Below are 20,716 nucleotides of genomic sequence, written 5' to 3' on the forward strand. Positions count from 1 at the left end.
AAAAAAAGTTGAGTCCCTAAGATAACTATTTACCGTATGTATTTTTTTATGTCTTTTTTTTTGTTTGTTTGTTTTATATGCAAATGTTTTATTTTGGTAACTATGGGAGAGTGGGGAGGTAAGGGGTTCATTTTAATGTGAGATTTATGTATTTGTGTCATTTTACTATTTGGCCACTAGATGTCCCTCCCACTTCATTCTTTCTGTGAACAGTTTACATGAACTCAAGTTATGTGCTTTTACTTTCTTTTTATCATTTACATCGGCTTCTAATTGATGCCGGTGATCATTGATCACAGACACTTAGATCTGTGAATGGTAACTCTGTTCCCATTCATTCACCTGTGCACTAACGAGCAGCGATGAGAATGCGCACTGGAGTGCGGGCGTAGATATATTGCATGCGGTACAGTAACTAGTTAATCCTCCTTGTTGAGACTTTATTTTCCTCATATGTTCATTTGTGAGGTTGCTAGCAAACTTATACCATTGGTGGGACATGAGGACAGATATGAGAAATGCTGTTTTAGCACCTTTTGTGATATTTCTCTTTTTGCCTATCAATCTATTATAAAATGATTTCTTATCTCAATACAGGCATTATGTTCAGCAGTCTCTGGAAAACCTAATCTCGACAACTCCACTGATTTCTTGTCCAGTGTTCCTCACCGCAAACACCCAGGAATCCTGCATATGAATATTGTCCATCTCCCAAAAGAGGCAGTAGATGCAGCTAGGTCTATTATGAAAAGTAAGTTTAACGTTTTTGAGATTGATATGAGAAGACGAGCATATTTCATGCAAAACACTAGTGATGAGCGTAATGACCTAATTATGATTATGAAAATTTCGCACGTGCAGGGACCTTTGCATTATCAGATATTGCAAGGCCCAAAATCAAATGTCTCAGCATGCATGGCCGCTAAGTGCACCTTGGCAAAGAGCACCTGTCTTAGAAGTTGCTGCAGGTAGCCTCCTGATACATTTAAAGCGACAGCACATGCAGGGCCTTTGCATTATGAGTAATTGCAATAAACGAGTGACTTTCTTGAGTTTAGTAATTACTTAAATTTGCATAATTACTATTAACCATTTACTTACCAGCAGTCTCTGCCCCCTTGAGGACCAGAGACTGCTAGTGCGGTAAAACGCGCCTCCTGACGAATCGCTGCAATACTCCGCCGTTCACGCCATTATGTCTCCGCTGCAGGTCCCTCTCTCTGCCGTCCCTATGACGGCAGAGCGCTGTGCGCCGGTCAGGAGCCGCTTTCATTGGCTCCTGACTCTGTCAATCAAAGTAAGCCAATGGGATTGGCTTACAGTGATGACAGGGCCAGGAGCCAATGAAAACGGCTCCTGACTGGCTCACAGAGGTCTGCAGTCATACAGACAGCAGGGCGAGTGTATTACGGTGGGGAGAAAACTGTGCAATCAGTGGGAGCGTCGTGACTGCGTGGCAGGATGAACGAAATCTACTGAATGAAAACTGCGACAGTCCGCAAATTGTCAAAAACAAAATTATGTCCATTTTCGTAATTACAATAACTGTTTTAATAGAAAAACACTAAATTTCTCGTTAAACACAAATTTTCACCGAAACGCGAAATTACGTGATGGAAATTTTGCTTATGGAGTTCCGAATTACTTTTTGTATGGCAATTATGAAATTACGAATTCGCAACGCAGTGTCAAAATTTGCGTCCGTAATTATGGAAACATGAAATTATGCAAATTTCAGCTCAACACTATAAAACACATATGCCAGTAGTATATCAGTGTCCTTCAGTCAGTGAAAATTTTGTTTAGAGACAATAAACAAGTAATGAACACAAAAGGCAAAAAACACAGCACCAGCAACTTTCCAAACACAGCAGCTGAAGTAAAAAGACTCTTCCACAGTCCCAAATAGCATAAACATAAAGGGATAAATCAGCACTACAAACTGTTCATGAGGTACATCAGATGATGGAGATCAGTAGACACCCAGTGTAATGCTACGTACACACATGCGACATCGATCGTTCGTTGTGAACGACGAACGAACTTTTAATTGATGAAAGAACGACCTAAGTAAAGTTAGTTTTTAAATGTGTGTAACGATCTGATCGTTAGAACGAACGTTACATCACGTAAAGCAACTATTGCGCTTGCGCATAAAAATGAGAAGTTTCATGGAGAAATAGCGAAATGCACATGTCAAGCCTAGTACGAACGACCGTTTCCAACGATGTACTACTTTTGCAAACGATCGTCGTTAGAAAAAATCCGCCAAGCTAGATCGTTCGTTTTTAACAATCTAGCTCGTCCGTCGTTAGACTTAATGATCGTTGGTTGCTTTTTTTTTTGAACGATCGTTTCAAACGACTATAGTCGCATGTGTGTACGCACCTTTAGAATCGGCTTCTGTAATTACACACCACCAACAGTATAGAGGCTTACCAGCCTAAAATAGCCCGAATGGTAAGGCCATATAACTTCCTGCAAACAGAGTCCAAGGTAGGTATCCACAACACCCTAGCAGCGAGATACAGAAGGGGGTCTTCATACGATTCGTAGGACAACCCCCATCATCAGACTCAGAGTGACAGGTGTCATAGTAAATTAATGAATAAAACAAGATCCAAGTGTAGACCTTTTAATACATGGGGCTTGATTCACAAAGCGGTGATAACTCAGTTATCACGCCTAAAAGACTTTAGGCGTGCTAACCTTTGCACCACTGAGTTATCACCGATTTTTGCTCTAACTCGCGCGAAGTTTCCGCGCGTACAGTCCCATAGGGCTTAATGGGAGCTTCGCGCGAAGCGGGGACGCTGCGCGCGCAAAACTCGCGCGAGTTGCTTCTTATCATGCCTAAAGTGAGTTTAGGCGTGATAAGGGGCTTTTCACTGGCGTGCAAACACTTTGCACCGCTTTGTGAATCAAGCCCCTGGAGCTCCAATGGTAAAATACACAACATTATTAAAACTTACATATGGGCCCTATATGCATAGGGAAATATGTAAGTTTTATATATGCATATAGAGCCCCATATGTAAGGCTATTTTTGGCTGGTAAGCTTTTATTTTACTTAGTGGGATGTAATCTCAGAAGCTGATTCCTACACTGGGTGTCTACTGATCTCCATCATGTGATTGATGTACCCCATGAACTGTTTATAACGCTGATTTATCTTTTTGTATTTATAATAAACAAGTAATGTATTAAAAAAGCATGCAGTACATTATATACAATGGGCTTTATTCACAAAACTTCTCATTAATGACTTATCACCTAATTAATAAATTGCCTTGAAAATTGAAAATAACCTTTCAACACATTTATAATCAAAAAGGTAATTTGTTCCCAATTAACTTAATTTCAATATTACTTTTTTTTTTACCTTAAATATATTATATTTTTGCTCTTTGGGGCTTAAAAATGTAACATAGATAAGAGTGAAAACAGAGGAAAAGGGTTGCAAAAGCTTTATGAATCATGCCCATTATTGTGAGAGTTTGGGGGGACATTGGATAATATAATATTTTATAGAGAGGTGGTGAAATTAGAATAGTTGGTGTTCTCTGAATCTGTCTGGAATTTGTTGGTGGTGGTGTATAAATGGAAAATGCAGGAAAATAAATTTCAGAAATACAGCTCAGAAGCATGTTTTCCCTAGCTGAATCTATCAATGTCTATCAATGTTATTCGTATCTTATGTTTGCTTTTTGTATCAAATTTTTCTTTGTTCTTTAACTCAAGACTGCTCTATCCGACAAGAGCAAGTTTCTTCTTTGAAGAACTACTTGTGGAGCAGGAAATGTCCAGTTGAAGACAGTGACTTGAGATTAAAAGCATCTCAGCTAGAGGATGAGTTTAAAGAAAGACTGCAGAACGAGTCGGGTAAGATTATTTCACGCAGTATCCTCATTTTATAAAACAGCACAAGTTCCTTCTTATCACCCTCCTGTAAGGGGAGTGAATGAGGTAGGAAAGAGGAGGGAATGGGAGGGCGCTAGGAGAAAACATCACTACAAGCCTGTTTCTTCCTGTCTGAAAATGTGACTTTAGCTGAAACTCAAATTTTCCAAAGAATGATTGATTGTGGTGATCAGTAGTATGAGGAGAGGATCGGACAATGCATAGATGTGTGTGGATCCAGCATGAACATACCTCTGTGATTACCTTAGGTAGCTTTGCAGGGGGTATACTTTAAAAATAAATGAGGAATAGCCATGTTGTGGGATATGAGTGAGGATGTGGAAGACACCATGGCGATAAGCACAGCAATAAGACACAAGGTAGTTTTACTGCATCAGCAAGTTCTGTCTCGGGCAAATATTTTACAGCAGACTTGGGTTTCAAGATGTGCTGCTTAGGCCCCGTTCACACTTGCGTTTTGGCATGCAAACGGACCGGATCCGGATCGGATCCGGATCCGGTACGTTTGCATCAGGCATGCATGAGGCTGCCATCCGGATCCGTGGGGTAAAAAAATAACAAAATTACCATAAAAATGTTGGGGTCTGCAGAAGGTGCACCTGTAGAATCAGGTCCTCCACTGTAGGCCTCACCTCCACCTCCGACATACTGCCAAAACAGCTCCAGCACGTGTGTCACTGCTGCTCCACTCCAGATATGCTGGGCCCATGTATTCCCATCCGAAATGGTCGCTATAAATACGCATAGGAAGTGGGGTAGAACGTCCGGTGTTTGTCTCCAGTGTGTTCTGTGCTTCCGTTTCCCATGGCTTTCATATTTCCGGATGGTGCAGTCAGGCTCCGGTCCGGGTGCGTGGGCCGGATGATCCGGACCGAAAAATAGCGCATGTTGGAAAAGCGTCCGGCTCCGTACTGTACGGAACGGACACGCGTGAACGTCCTCATAGCCTTTGCATTGCTATGCGGAGCGTACCTTCCGTTTGTACAGTATATGGTCCGGATCCGGCCTGGCGAATCCGGACAGGGAACGCTAATGTGAACCGGGCCTTACTTTTGAAGAAGCACAGACAGGCAACATTGTGGACTATAGAAACAGTGCTCAGCCAAGTAGAAGGATGAAAGACACACCATGCTTACTTTCCATTCAAAAATAGAAGCTGTCCAGCAGAACAATTGGCTCAGAACTTGAAGAAACTAGTGGGACCCAGACATTCCCATGAACAGTCCGGAGCAGTCTGGCCAGAAGAGGCCTTCATTGAGGAAGTATAGGCAAAAAGCCATGGAAACAATTCCAAGCAACTGCATGAAAACATTAGAACTGGGGTGTGTATAGAAAAATGGTAGCAGGTGCTCTAGACTGATGAGTAGCATAAGGCAGCTTGTTCACTGTATGGTCTACAGACAACTGTGGAGCATAGTGGAGGTTCTCTGCAGGTTTGATGCTGCATTTCTGCAAATGGAGCTGGAGATTTGGTAAGGATTAATGGTGTCCTCTGTGTTAAGAAATACAAGCATCAAGCAATATCTTCAGGAAGGCAAGTGAATGATTGGCCCTTAGATTTACTATGTAGCAGGATGACTTTGGACATATAGCCAGTGTCATAAAAAACTATCTTCAGCACAAAGAAGAACAAGCAGTCCTTGACGTGATGGTATGACCTGCACAGTGAGTCAGGCAAAAACAGCGCTGGAAATTTAAGCTCAGTCATAGGCCATAATTTGAATTACAGCTATAGTGGTGATCAGTCAGGAATGTGGGCGGTGCCAAAAGATGGAATACAAATTACGATAAAATAACGTAATTCGGTCTCCAGCAATAGCTATATGCCAAATTATGTCTTACCCCAGTGTCAATGGCGGCTTGGAGAGGGAATAGTAATTAACGCTGCCGGGGCCTTTTGCAGGGGCATGGTGAACCGTTTTTCAGCTTTATCCTGCTCCCAAATTTCCCAGCTCCTTAATTACATGTATGCCTGCACAAAGCCTTGATCTCAGCATTATAGTGCGTCTGGGATTACATGCAGAGACAGAAGGAATTGAGACAGCCTACATTTACAGAAGATCTGTGGTTATTTCTACAAGATGTTTGTAACAAACTACATGCCAAGTTCCTTCACAAACTGTGTGCAAATGTGCCTAGAAGAATTAGTGCGGTGGTGGTGGTGGTAGTGGGTGGGGGAGTTGGTGGTCATGTCAGTACACTAACAGTCAGCATACTGATTTTTTTATTTTTTATTTATGGTAATGCATTGTAATATACATTGCAATCCATTTTTTTGTGAATTAAATTCCTTTAAAATAGTTGACTGTATTTTGCTGTTGCATTGGTAGTACAGCACAACAGTCCTTAACCCCCCTGGCAGTATAAAAAATTCCACCAGGAGGCAGCGCAGCAGTTTTTTTTTTTCGTATATCATGTAGCGAGCCCAGGGCTCACTACATGATAGCCGCTGCTCAGCGGCATCCCCCCGCCCGCTTCGATCGCCTTCGGCGATCTCCAATCAGGAAATCCCATTCAAAGAACAGGATTTCCTGGAGAGCTTTCCCCGTCGCCATGGCGACAGGGCGGGATGAGTCCCGATCCACCCCTCAGCGCTGCCTGGCACTGATTGGCCAGGCAGCGCACAGGATCTGGGAGGGGCCCCGCAGCGTGACGGATAGCGGCGATCGGTGTGCAAAATGCTAGCTGCGTGCAGCAAAAAAAAAAAAAAATAAACAAATCGGCCCAGCAGGGCCGGAGAAAACCTCCTGCACGGCTTACCCCAAACTATGTTCGGAGTTACCGCAAAGGAGGTTAAAGGACTTCCGAGGCCAACTCTAAAAAAAAAAAGTTAAATACCTGCATCACATTTGGAGGCACAGAGGATGCCGTCCGCGCCCTCCATGCCGTTCCGCCGGGTACCGACCGCACGGCCCGGGTCGGGCTCTCCTGCCTCCACTAACATGGCCGCATGAGCTGGCCGTGGCTGCGCAGTCCGCATAGCTCAGGGCCTACCTCCTGATCCACGCTACAGGCTGTTTCCTGTAGCGTGGATCATTGGGAGGCCCTAGAGCTGCGCAGCCGCATTCGCGGCTATGCGGACTGCGCAACTGCGGCCAGCTCATGTGGCCATGTTAGTGGAGGCAGGAGAGCCCGACCCGGGCGGTGCGGTCGGAAGCCGGCCTGGAGGGCTGTTGAGTGGCGGGGACCCGTTGGAATGTCACCGAGGGCGCGGACGGCGTCCTCCGTGCCTTCAAATGTGATGCAGGTATTTTAACTTTTTTTTTTTAGAGTTGGCCTCGGAAGTCCTTTAAAGAGAACCCGAGTTGGGCTCATATAATTAAAAAAAACCAAAACCCTTTGCTATCTGATCCGGGGAGCTGGGCGGATCAGGTAGCCGCCATCCATGCCACTCTCCGCTGCTCCTGAGGCCTGCTAGGGCCCACTTTCACTTTTGTGGCCTCTGGGTCATGACACTGGCAAGATAGAGATCTCTCTTCCAGCACACAGGGAGGCGGTGGAGCGGCAGGGGGTGTGGCCAGGGAAAGAGAGCTGCCCAATGGCAGCTCTGGAAAGCCTGCAGGAACGCCCCTAAGGGGCGTTTGAGCCGGGAATCCCTCTCCTCCCATTACCCTCCGACAAATATAGTGGCAGTGGGGGGGGGGGGGGGGGGGGGGACTACAGCGCGGAGGTGGGGAGCAGAGAATGAAGAACATGCCTCTGTGTCCCATCTGAACCCCTTCCCCCACACCACATCGTGTTCTCTTTAAAATACTTGTATGTATATAGTGAGAATGCACAACATAACTGTGACCCTTTGTGCTCTTGACAGAGATGGATCCAGTTGATCGTGAGGAGAAGATCAAAAATCAAGTGTTAAATGCTTTGCGTAAGAGTACATATAACTGGCAACCTTTAAAGTAAGTATTTTCATTTTGTTAATTAGAAACTTCATGTTTTCATGCTGTACCAGGTTGGCACATGATAAATACCCTATTTACCAAATTAATCCACTAGATAGATTTCAGTAAAAAGGTGACTATAAGAAATTCAGGGTTACCTGAACTCAGAGGAGTATGGGGCCTGGTAACTTTGTTTTAAAAATACAGTAGAATCTCGTTATAGTAAACTTCTGGATATAGTAAACTCAGTCCTCAGGTCCCAGCAAATGCGTCTGTAAAAATATACAATGTATGACCAATTATGATATAGTAAACTTCTGATATAGTAAACTGGTTTTCCTGGTCCCTTGGTGTTTAGTATAAAAGGATTCTATTGTTTAATGTGAGATCTTGTTTGTAGAAAAAAATGGGTATGACATATATAGTACTATCTTTATTAATGGAAGCGTCACTGAGCCTTTACAGCATGTGAATGTACTTTATACTGCATCTATTGTCACAGTATGATTGCACATACTTATTGTTGCAATGTTCTCATGCAGTTACTCACAGCATATTGGCTTGGTGTACTTGGCTGCACGATTTGATGGTGGATATGCAGCTGTAACAAGAGCTTTATACGAGGTGAGTTGTTAAAATAAAAATTAGAAATGCTTAATGCAGAATTCTTTTCACACATGCCACTAACTTTCTAAGTCTGAGTTAAAAGTATTGTTCCAAAGATTTAACCCCATCTGTGGGCAAAGGTGGAACAGGAACCTCACATAATGGATGCATTAATGGAGCAGATTTAAAGGAGACCTAAACCTTAGGTAAAAAAACGAGTTTTACTTACCTGTGGCTTTTACCAGCCCCCTGCAGCCATCCTGTGCCCTCGACGTCACTCACGGATCCTCTGGTCCCCCGCCGGCAGCTAGTTTCGTTTTTGCCGACTCGGAGTCGGCGGGCCGCCACGCGTATCATTACACGCGTTACTGCAGTAACAGGACGCTATATCGGGTGTCAACACGTACTAAGATACGCGTTGACACCCACTATAGCGTCCTATTACTGCGGTAACGCGTGTAATAATACACGTGGCAGCCTGCCGACTCCGAGTCGGCAAAAACGAAACTAGCTGCCGGCAGGGGACCAGAGGATCCGGGAGTGACGTCAAGGGCACAGGATGGCTGCAGGGGGCTGGTAAAAGCCCCAGGTAAGTGAAACTCATTTTTTTCCTAGGGTTTAGGTTTCCTTTAAATATTTCACACCATAAAAGACTGCAGACAGAATAAACAACCTTTTATTTTCTGTTATGAGGGAGTAAGGAGCAATATGACAAAAAAAGAACTCTGTCTCAATTCACAAATCATTATTGCATGCATGAAAGCAAACCTGTGAGTGAAAAAAAAGGAAAACTTAGGTACTTACCACAGTGGAGGGAAGCCTCTGGATGTCCCAGAGACTTTTCCGATCCTCCGGGAACCTCTTCTTCTTTGTGGTAGGGCTTTTGTCTGTGTGTGAGTGCTGCATCACTGGGTAGGCATGAGTATGGTGCGTGCTTGTGCTGTAGCTGTGTTACTGGGCAGGAGCAGGCCTTACTTGCACCGGTACAGTGTGGTCATGCTCATACACAGGCAGGAGTACAATCGGGAGAAGGTCCCAGGACTGGAACATCGTGGAACTATCCAGAGGCTCCCCTATACTGAGGTAACTCGTTATCTAAGGATGTTGCATAGTTAGCATTGTTTGAGAGGTACATTTCTGTATTGTGAGGTACCATAAATATGCGGTATTACAAGCACCTAACAAAGAACTGTTTGTGAGGCTATAATCCTAGCCACACAACGCACATAAATTTCACTGGCGTTTATGCAAGTACTGTGCGTTTTTTGTACATGAAGCTGCTGCTGACATACCAATGTGAGCGTCTCATTACAATATAATTGCATTGTGTTAGTAATGGGATTATATTGCATGACCCAACATACTGCAATACCCCAGTGTGAACTTAGACTGTCAGCACAGTGTAAATAAAGCTTTGATCATCTGAAATGATCATTTGCAGTGCTAGACTTAGCACTAAGCATAACCTTAGAAGCACCAGAGTTATTTTGTCATGGGTTAGCAAACTGCACTCACCATGTAAGAGCTGCATTGACATCACTAATTTGGAGCACAGAGAGCTGGATGTGGCTGCCATTTCTGCTCTCTATACTTCCTCAGTGTTCACCAGCCCAGCTTCGTGCATGTAGCATAGATAGCTGGATGGGTGGTCACATCCAGCCTGCTGATCCAGCTCTCTATCGTCCAGGGGTGGGGGTATCAATATGGCTCCAGGATGGTGACTGTGGGCAGGATAAGTATGGGAAGGGACGGTGTGAGGTGATGGCTGGGTGAGCCAGGAAATGGAGGGAGCCAGCGCAATTTAGATCTGGCAGGCGAACCAAGGCTTGCGGTGGGGTTTGAAGGGCGGTGGAGTATAGGGCACCAGAACTTCTGTGCCTATACACTCCTGAGGTGTAAATCTTGCACTGTACCAATTACAAAGTATCTCACTGCTGTCTGAAAAATAATAAAAACACAATCGCTACTCAAACATGGAATGCCAGAAACCTCCAAATTCAAAAATTGGAGATACAAGTGTGCTTCCTGCTTCAGTGAAAAGTTTAGAAGCCTAGTGGAAAAGAAGATGGTTAACTGGTAAGCTAGTTTTGCTAGTAATCTCACCATTTAATTTATTGTCTTTTTATATTACAGATCAACAAGCGTGTACCTGACTTCAAGCCACTGACATTAATGGATTTTGGTTCTGGTGTTGGAACGGTTATATGGTGAGTATAGCTGGTTGCCGTAGCAAGAATTCCACTGATATTGCTGTGGTCCAGCTGCTGTTATTTTTGACCACTGCATCACAATATCACATGGGCACCAACAGGTTTCAACTGTCCGATTTAATCGCATAGCTTGGCAAGATGACAATATTGACAGCATATCCATTCACATTGTGCATATATACATCACCGCTCTGGTGTCACCACCCACAGAGACTCTCCGGTCAACAATTGTTTCGCTTGGTAGCTTCCTCCTGGACCGCTGCTCTCCGCGGCGTGGATAAGGCTCAAACGCCACGGGCAAGTGTGCGTCTAAAAGTACCCCGGAAGGGTATCCGCCCACTTGTTCCTCCCTGACTTGCGTCACGTCCCACGTCGGATAGCGTGAGCGTGCATCCTCTCGGAGTACAGCCCATCGCCATCCACTATCACGGCACGTCACCACGCTCGTCGACGCTACCAGAGCGTCGTCGCCATGGCAACAAACCAGTCTCCTGGATGCGCTCCAACACCCGGAAGAAGGCAAAACAGCCTTCCTCATCGGGGAAGAGCAGCATGTCGTGTCTGTTATTTTTGGTTTTGAAATTTGCCATAAATATCTTCATGGCATCTTTAAAGGATACCGTAGCCCAAACAAAAATTTTAAAACTCAGGGAGCAGGCATTTGTAGTAGGCTCTCCTCATGCCCACCCCTCCCCCCATTCTCCTCCGTCGCCCTTGTTTTTGGTGCACTGATCCTCTGAAGCTACTCCCTAGTCGGAGGGTCAGTGAAGATTGCGCAGGCGCTGCCCGGTGACGTGCATCCTTGATCTAGTGCCTGTGGCCGGGAATGCTCTATACATGCACACTACGTAGTTGTGACGTGGTCGGTGGACCAAAATGGAGGGTGACGCAGGAGAACAGGAGGAGTGAAGGGCATGAGGAGAGACCATTACACATGCCTGCTCTCCCCATTTTTAAAATGTAATCACATGAGTTTATGTAGTGAGTTTTAGGCTGCTGTTCAGTATGTAGAGGGAAGACACAGACTGGATATCTAAAATGATTGCAGTCTAAAGCAATACCAGTCTGTAGTGCAAGAAGTTTCAAGTGTATGTTCTTTACCAGATACTTTTAAAAAGGATTTACCGTATATACTCGCATATAAGCCGACCCGCATATAAGCCGACCCCCCAACTTTTCCCTGAAAAAACAGGGAAAAATGATTGACCCCCATATAAGCCGGGGGTAGGAAATGCTGGATTGGTGCAGCCCCCCAGTGTGTGCCAGTATAGCTAGTATAGTGCCCAGTATAGGTAGGTAGTGCCCAGTATAGCTAGTAAAGTGCCCAGTATAGCGCCCAGTATGGGTAGGTAGTGCCTCAGTTTAGCTAGTATAGTGCCCAGTTTAGCTAGTATAGTGACCCAGTATGGCTAGTAAAGTGCCCAGTTTAGCCAGTATAGTGCTCAGTTTAGTTAGTATAGTGCCCAGTTTAGCCAGTATAGTGCCCAGTTTAGCTAGTATAGTGCCCAGTTTAGCCAGTATAGTGCCCAGTTTAGCCAGTATAGTGCCCAGTTTAGCCAGTATAGTGCCAAGTTTAGCCAGTATAGTGCCCAGTTTAGCTAGTATAGTGCCCAGTTTAGCTAGTATAGTGCCCCAGAATGGCTAGTAAAGTGCCCAGTTTAGCCAGTATAGTGCCCAGTTTAGCCAGTATAGTGCCCAGTTTAGCCAGTATAGTGCCCCAGTATGGCTAGTAAAGTGCCCAGTTTAGCCAGTATAGTGCCCAGTTTAGCCAGTATAGTGCCAGTATAGTGCCCAGTTTAGCTAGTATAGTGCCCAGTTTAGCTAGTATAGTGCCCCAGTATGGCTAGTAAAGTGCCCAGTTTAGCCAGTATAGTGCCCAGTTTAGCCAGTATAGTGCCCAGTTTAGCCAGTATAGTGCCCAGTTTAGCTAGTATAGTGCCCAGTTTAGCTAGTATAGTGCCCAGTTTAGCCAGTATAGTGCCCAGCATAGGTAGGTAGTGCTCCCCCCGCGGCCGCCGCTTCTATTACCTGCTTAGGCAGCGGCCGCTTCCTAATCCGCGTTCCTCTTCTGAACTTTCTCAGAGTGTATCACAGCAGCGCGCCCGGCGCTGCTGCTGTGACGATGCAGAGTGCAGGAAAGAGCGCGGATCCCTATAGCGGCGATCCTGCCCCCTGCATCGTCACAGCAGCAGCGCCGGGCGCGCTGCTGTGATACACTCTGAAAAGTTTCAGAAGGGGAACGCGGAACAGGAAGCGGCCGCTGCCTAAGCAGGTAATAGCAGCGGCGGCCGCGGGGGGAGCGGGAAGGGGGGGGGGGGGGGGAGCGGGGCACGGACCACCCACCACTAGACCACCAGGGAAGACTCGCATACAAGCCGACCCCCCCAACTTTTGACCCCCTTTTTGGGGGTCAAAAATTCGGCATGTATGCGAGTATATACGGTATTGGACATCATCTAATCAAATAGCTTCTATACAAGGAACAGGCCACACACCCAAATTGACTTTCTCAATACCATCTCTAAATTTGTGAAAAAATAGGTCATTGTACATGTTATTTATTTTTTCAGCTTAACATCTTTATCTGAAAACTCTGTTTTTTTTATGTTACCGCTTTAGGGCAGCTCATGCTTTATGGGGAAACAGTGTGAAGGAGTACATGTGTGTTGACACTTCTGCATCAATGAACAACCTCAGTGAAATGATACTGAGAGGTAAGCTGGGATTCTACTTATTATTATTATTATTATTATTATTTTTTATTTATATAGCGCCAACATAAGACGACAAGGGGAACATAGATACAACTAACAAATATACAGATACTTATATCTTGTTTGTCATTTTGCAAAGGCAACCTCTATCAAGCGCTATTCATATCAGTTTGCTGAAGGTAGACATAAAAAGGCTTATTCTAAAATTCCACCCCATGTTTTCTGCCAATCGCTTAAAAATCCAGAGGTATAATCCATTTGATGATGTTTTCATTTTGCAATTTTTACAAAAAATATATATTTTTTTTTAACACAGTTTTGTTCCAAAAGTGATACTTAATGGGCAGAGGTTATTATTTGTCATGTGTCAATAATGTAAATGTCCTTCATTCCTTCTTTTTGGTTCTGTTGGCAGGTGGATCAGAGACAAGTAGAATGCACATACATGGCGTGTATTTTCGGCAATTTTTGCCAGTTTCTCCCAAGGTATGCTGTTTAGAAGTCAGAGCCTAAGTGTGCATGATTTTTCTTAATGTTGTTTGGTTAGGTGAAACTATTGGACGTCATGTTTTTCCTTTTGACATACTATTTGCTCTCATCTGCTTTACACAGGTGCAGTACGACCTCGTTATTTCTGCTTTCTCTTTGAATGAGCTTCCAAACTTTGCTGCAAGACAAAAGACCATCCAAGCTTTATGGAGGAAGACAGGAGGCTTCTTGGTCAGTGTGTGTTTATATGCTGTTTTATTTTAACCACTTAAGGACCGCCCCCAGCCGATGGGCGGCGGCAAAGTCCAGGCCCAAACGACCGCAATACGCCCATCGGCGGGGGCGGCTGCGGGAGTGGCTATGCGGCGATCGCGTCATTCGTGACGCGATCAGCCGCCGGGGACTGGCTCCGGCCACCGTTCGCTGTAACCCGCCGGCCGTTCGGAAGCGCCGGCGGGTTACTAGCACCCGTATCGCCGCTGAAACAATGTATAATAGGCTTTGTAATGTATACAAAGCCTATTATACTGGCTGCCTCCTGCCCTGGTGGTCCCAGTGTCCGAGGGACCACCAAGGCAGGCTGCAGCCACCCTAGTCTGCACCCAAGCACACTGATTTCCCCCCCCCTGCCCCCTGATCGCCCACAGCACCCCTCAGACCCCCCTGCCCACCCCCCAGACCACTGTTTGCACCCAGTCACCCCCCTAATCACCCATCAATCACTCCCTGTCACTATCTGTCAACGCTATTTTTTTTTTAGTCCCTAATCTGCCCCCTACTCCCTCCTGATCACCCCCCCACCCCTCAGATTCTCCCCAGACCCCCCCCCCCCGTGTACTGTATGCATCTATCCCCCCTGATCACCTGTCAATCACCCGTCAATCACCCCCTGTCACTGCCACCCATCAATCAGCCCCTAACCTGCCCCTTGCGGGCAATCTGATCACCCACCCACACCAATAGATCGCCCGCAGATCCGACATCAGATCACCTCCCAAGTGCAGTGTTTACATCTCTTCTCTCCTCTAAACACCCACTAATTACCCATCAATCACCCATCAATCACCCCCTATCACCACCTGTCACTGTTACCCATCAGATTAGACCCTAATCTGCCCCTTACGGGCACCCAATCACCCGCCCACACGCTCAGATTGCCCTCTGACCCCCCCCTTATCAATTCGCCAGTGCAATATTTACATCTGTTATTCCCTGTAATAACCCACTGATCACCTGTCAATCACCCCCTGTCACTGCCACCCATCAATCACCCCCTGTCACTGCCACCCATCAATCAGCCCCATCAATCAGCCCCTAACCTGCCCCTTGCGGGCAATCTGATCACCCACCCACACCAATAGATCGCCCGCAGGTCCGACATCAGATCACCTCCCAAGTGCAGTGTTTACATCTCTTCTCTCCTCTAAACACCCACTAATTACCCATCAATCACCCCCTATCACCACCTGTTACTGTTACCCATCAGATTAGACCCCAATCTGCCCCTTGCGGGCACCCAATCACCCGCCCACACGCTCAGATTGCCCTCAGACCCCCCCTTATCAATTCGCCAGTGCAATATTTACATCTGTTATTCCCTGTAATTCCCTGTAATAACTGATCACCTGTCAATCACCCATCATTTACCCCCTGTCACTGCCACCCATCAATCAGCCCCTAACCTGCACCTTGCGGGCAATCTGATCACCCACTCACACCAATAGATCGCCCGCAGGTCCGACATCAGATCACCTCCCAAGTGCAGTGTTTACATCTCTTCTCTCCTCTAAACACCCACTAATTACCCATCAATCACCGCCTATCACCACCTGTCACTGTTACCCATCACCCAATCACCCGCCCACACCTCAGAACGCCCTCAGACCCCAGCCCTGATCACCTCGCCAGTGCATTGCTTGCATCTATTTCCCCCCTCTAATCACACCTTGAGACACCCATCAATCACCTCCTGTCACCCCCTAGCATACCTACCCATCAGATCAGGCCCTATTTTGCCCCGTGTGGGCTCCTGATCACTCGGCCAAACCCTCAGATCCCCCTCAGACCCCCTTCCGATCACCTCCCCAGTGCATTGATTGCATCTATTTTCCCCTCTAACCGCCCCCTGAGACACCCATCAATCACCTCCTGTCACCCCCCTAGCACTCCTATCCATCAGATCAGGCCCAATACATCCTGTCATCTAAGAGGCCACCCTGCTTATGACCGGTTCCACAAAATTTGCCCCCTCATAGACCACCTGTCATCAAAATTTGCAGATGCTTATACCCCTGAACAGTCATTTTGAGAAATTTGGTTTCCAGACTACTCACAGTTTTGGGCCCGTAAAATGCCAGGGCAGTATAGGAACCCCACAAGTGACCCCATTTTAGAAAGAAGACACCCCAAGGTATTCTGTTAGGTGTATGATGAGTTCATAGAAGATTTTATTTTTTGTCACAAGTTAGCGGAAATTGATATGTATTGTTTTTTTTTTCACAAAGTGTCATTTTCCGCCAACTTGTGACAAAAAAAAATCTTCTATGAACTCACCATACTCCTAACAGAATACCTGTCTTCTTTCTAAAATGGGGTCACTTGTGGGGTTGCTATACTGCCCTGGCATTTTAGGGGCCCTAAACCGTGGGGAGTAGTCTAGAAAACAAATGCCTCAAAATGACCTGTGAATAGGATGTTGGGCCCCTTAGTGCACCTAGGCTGCAAAAAAGTGTCACACATGTGGTATCGCCGTACTCAGAAGAAGTAGTATAATGTGTTTTGGGGTGTATTTTTATACATACCCATGCTGGGTGGGAGAAATCTCTCTATAAATGGACAATTGTGTGTAAAAAAAAATCAAATAATTGTCATTTACAGAGATATTTCTCCCTCCCAGCATCTGTATGTGTAAAAATACACCCCAAAACACATTATACTACTTCTTCTGAGTACGGCGATACCACATGTGTGGCACTTTTTTGCACCCTAACTGCGCTAAGGGGCCCAAAGTCCAATGAGTACCTTTAGGATTTCACAGGTCATTTTGCGACATTTGGTTTCAAGACTACTCCTCATGGTTTAGGGCCCCTAAAATGCCAGGGCAGTATAGGAACCCCACAAATGACCCCATTTTAGAAAGAAGACACCCCAAGGTATTTTTTGTTACAAGTTAGCGGAAAATGACACTTTGTGAAAAAAAATAATTAAAATCAATTTCTGATAACTTGTGACAAAAAAAAAAATCTTCTATGAACTCACCATACTCCTATCGGAATACCTTGGGGTGTCTTCTTTCTAAAATGGGGTAATTTGTGGGGTTCCTATACTGTCCTGGCATTTTAGGGGCCCTAAACCGTGAGGAGTAGTCTTGAAACCAAATTTCTCAAAATGACCTGTGAAATCCTAAAGGTACTCATTGGACTTTGGGCCCCTTAGCGCAGTTAGGGTGCAAAAAAGTGCCACACATGTGGTATCGCCGTACTCAGGAGAAGTAGTATAATGTGTTTTGGGGTGTATTTTTCCACATACCCATGCTGAGTGGGAGAAATATCTCTGTAAATAGACAATTGTGTGTAAAAAAAATTAAAAAATTGCCATTTACGGAGATATTTCTCCCACCCAGCATCGGTATGTGTAAAAATACACCCCAAAACACATTATACTACTTCTCCTGAGTACGGCAATACCACATGTGTGGCACTTTTTTGCAGCCTAACTGCGCTAATGGGCCCAAAGTCCAATGAGCATCTTTAGGCTTTACAGGGGTGCTTACAATTAGGCACCCCCCAAAATGCCAGGACAGTGAACACACCCCACAAATTACCCCATTTTGGAAAGTAGACACTTCAAGGTATTCAGAGAGGAGCATAGTGAGTCCGTGGCAGATTTCATTTTTTTTTTGTCGCAAGTTGGAAGAAATGGAAACTTTTTTTTTTTTCTTTTTTTTTGTCACAAAGTGTCATTTTCCGCTAACTTGTGAAAAAAAATAAAATCTTCTATGAACTCACCATGCCTCTCACTGAATACTTTGGGATGTCTTTTTTCCAAAATGGGGTCATTTGGGGGGTATTTGTACTATCCTGGAATTTTAGCCCCTCATGAAACCTGACAGGTGCGCAGAAAAGTCAGAGATGCTTGAAAATGGGAAAATTCACTTTTGGCACCATAGTTTGTAAACGCTATAACTTTTACTCAATCCAATAAATATACACTGAATGTTTTTTTTTTATCAAAGACATGTAGCAGAATAACTTTCGCGCTCAAATGTATAGGAAATTTTACTTTATTTGAAAAATGTCAGCACAGAAAGTTAGTCATTTTTTTTGACAAAATTCATGTCTTTTTTGATGAATATAATAAAAAGTAAAACTCGCAGCAGCAATCAAATAGCACCAAAAGAAAGCTGTATTAGTGACAAGAAAAGGAGGTAAAATTCATTTAGGTGGTAGGTTGTATGAGCGAGCAATAAACCGTGAAAGCTGCAGTCGTCTGAATGGAGAAAAAGGCTCTGGTCCTTAAGGGGCGAAAAGACTGTGGTCCTCAAGTGGTTAAAGAGACTCTTGCCGCCTCTCCCCGCCCCTCTCAGTCGTCTTTCACTGAGAGGGGGGCGAAGAGGAGGCGGAGACCCGCGGAGATTGATTGCAGAGAGAAAGAGCTACAGCCTATAGCTCTTCCTCTCCAGGGCAGCACAATCTGCGACCTGCAAAGTCGTGGAACTTTGCATGTCGCTTTCTCTGTAATAAATCAGTCATCTGCCGCGGGGATGTGGTGTTTCTACTAAGGCAATCATGCTGAGAGGATTATATAAGTAGGTAAAAAATGAGACTTCAGAGTCTCTTTAATGTACCCTGTACATTTCCTTTTTATTTGGTTTTAACTTCCAGTTTACATAGGTGCTGGTAGAAAATGGTACAAGAGAAGGACATCGGCTTTTAATGGAAGCTCGAGACATAGTCTTAAGAGTAAGTTATAATTATTATGTAGTTGATTTGTGTTTGGTTTCCTTTTTTGGATTTTATTACAAAAGTTCTATAACTTCCAAAGTTCCTTAAAGGAGTCATCAGGCAATATTAAAGAAAATAAGTGCTACTTACCGGGGGCTTCCTCCAGCCCCAAGCTCCCAGCACGCCTGCGCAGTCCGCTCTGGCCCATGTGGCAGTGATTGACAGCACCACTCGTGCAGGCGCAGTACAGGCCACCCTAGAGGTCGCCTGTGGGGCGTACGGCTGTGGGGAGAGCTGCGGCGAGGGACGTGCTGGGAGCTTGGGGCTGGAGGAAGTCCCCGGTAAGTAGCACTTATTTTCTTTAATACTGCCTGATGGCTCCTTTAAAGAAAATCTGTAACGAAAAAACCTCCCCTAGGGGGTACTCGCCTTGGGTGGGGGAAGCCTCCGGATCCTTTTGAGGCTTTCCCAGTCCTCCTCGGTCCCACGGCGGTGGCGAAAATCCTCCCGGAGCAGCGGCGATGTAAACTTTTTTTCAGTACAGATTCTCTTTATAAAAGAGACACTGAAGCAAAAAAAATAAATTATCATATCATGGTTGTGTAGTAGGGGTAATTACTAGAACATTGGTAGCAAAACAATATTCTCATATTTTATTTTCAGTTATACAGCTTTTTTTTTTTTTATAACATTGCATCATTCTCTAATACTTGCAGTTTACACATTACTCAGCATTCTAAAAGTTTTTGCAGAACAGGCAGTGAACTTTTGACCTGTCCTGAACTGTTTTCTGCAAAAGAAATACACAATACCGTTCAGATAACCTAATCAGAAGTCAGAGCTCTCCACGACTTTCAAAGTCGCAGAGCTCAATGGCTATTTGCATAGATAACAACTGGAGTTTCTTAACCACTTAAGCCCAACTGGACGAGATTTCTCGTCCAGTTGGGCTGCGCGCACTCCCGCGGGTCGCGCGCGCTCCCGCGGGCACCCCCGTGCGCGCCCCCGCTGCTGGCCGCTAGCCCACCGATCAGTGAAAGGGATTATAAATCCCTTTCGCTGATCGGACCCCCCCCCCGGAGAAAAGCCGACAGCGTCTCTTCAGATGCTGCGGCTTTTCTGAGCTCTGGGCTCCTTTCTTCTGCCTGGGAGCGAGATCGATCGCTCCCAGGACTTTTTGATTCTGGCCATCTTGTGGCCAAATAGCAAATTACACCTGAAAAAAAAAATTTCAAATTAAACATATAAATATATTAAAAAAAACCCTGTTTACCTCCCACACCAAAAAATACCCACATACAAGTTTAAATTAAAAAAAAAAAATTACAATAATAAAAAAAACAAAAAAAACATAAATAGTTACCTAAGGGTCTGAACTTTTTAAATATGCATGTCAAAGGAGTATATCAATATGATTTAATAAATTATGGGCTTCTAAACAGTGATGGACGCAAAACGGAAAAAATGCACCTTTATTTCCAAATAAAATATTGTCGCCATACATTGTGATAGGGACATCATTTTAACGGTGAAATACCCGGGGCATATGGGCAAATACAATACGTGAGTTTTAATTATGGAGGCATGTATTATTTTAAAACTATAATGGCTGAAAACTGAGAAATAATGAATTTTTTCCATTTTTTTCTTATTCTTCCTGTTAAAATGCATTTACAGTAAAGGGGCTCTTAGCAAAATATACCACCCACAGAAAGCCTAATTGGTGGCGGAAAAAACAAGATATAGATCAATTAATTGTGATGAGTAGTGATAAAGTTATTGGCAAATGAATGAGGGGTGAAAGTTGTTCGGATGTAAAAAAATTTCAACCCTTCGGGCTTAAGTGGTTAAAGGATACCCGAAGTGACATGTGACTTGATGAGATAGACATGTGTATGTACAGTGCCTAGCACACTAATAACTATGCTGTGTTCCTTTTTTTCTTTCTCTGC

The 20,716-nt window shown here is 44.8% G+C and overlaps 1 protein-coding gene across 3 annotated transcripts in view; it reads left to right on the forward strand.

The window, feature by feature from the left end:
- The window catches only part of METTL17 (methyltransferase like 17), a 40,089-nt gene that overhangs the window by 7,633 nt on the left and 11,740 nt on the right, over window positions 1–20,716 (forward strand). For all 3 annotated transcript variants that reach the window (XM_068241198.1, XM_068241188.1, XM_068241178.1), the window contains exons 2-10: window positions 598–751; window positions 3,742–3,882; window positions 7,733–7,820; window positions 8,345–8,426; window positions 10,542–10,615; window positions 13,238–13,332; window positions 13,748–13,818; window positions 13,945–14,052; window positions 18,714–18,782. In XM_068241198.1, the coding sequence (XP_068097299.1) occupies window positions 694–751; window positions 3,742–3,882; window positions 7,733–7,820; window positions 8,345–8,426; window positions 10,542–10,615; window positions 13,238–13,332; window positions 13,748–13,818; window positions 13,945–14,052; window positions 18,714–18,782 (786 nt within the window). In that variant the 5' untranslated portion in view covers window positions 598–693. The remainder of the gene's footprint in view (window positions 1–597; window positions 752–3,741; window positions 3,883–7,732; window positions 7,821–8,344; window positions 8,427–10,541; window positions 10,616–13,237; window positions 13,333–13,747; window positions 13,819–13,944; window positions 14,053–18,713; window positions 18,783–20,716) is intronic.

This window comes from Hyperolius riggenbachi, chromosome 1 (assembly GCF_040937935.1).
Source record: "Hyperolius riggenbachi isolate aHypRig1 chromosome 1, aHypRig1.pri, whole genome shotgun sequence".
Classification (NCBI taxonomy): domain Eukaryota; kingdom Metazoa; phylum Chordata; class Amphibia; order Anura; family Hyperoliidae; genus Hyperolius; species Hyperolius riggenbachi.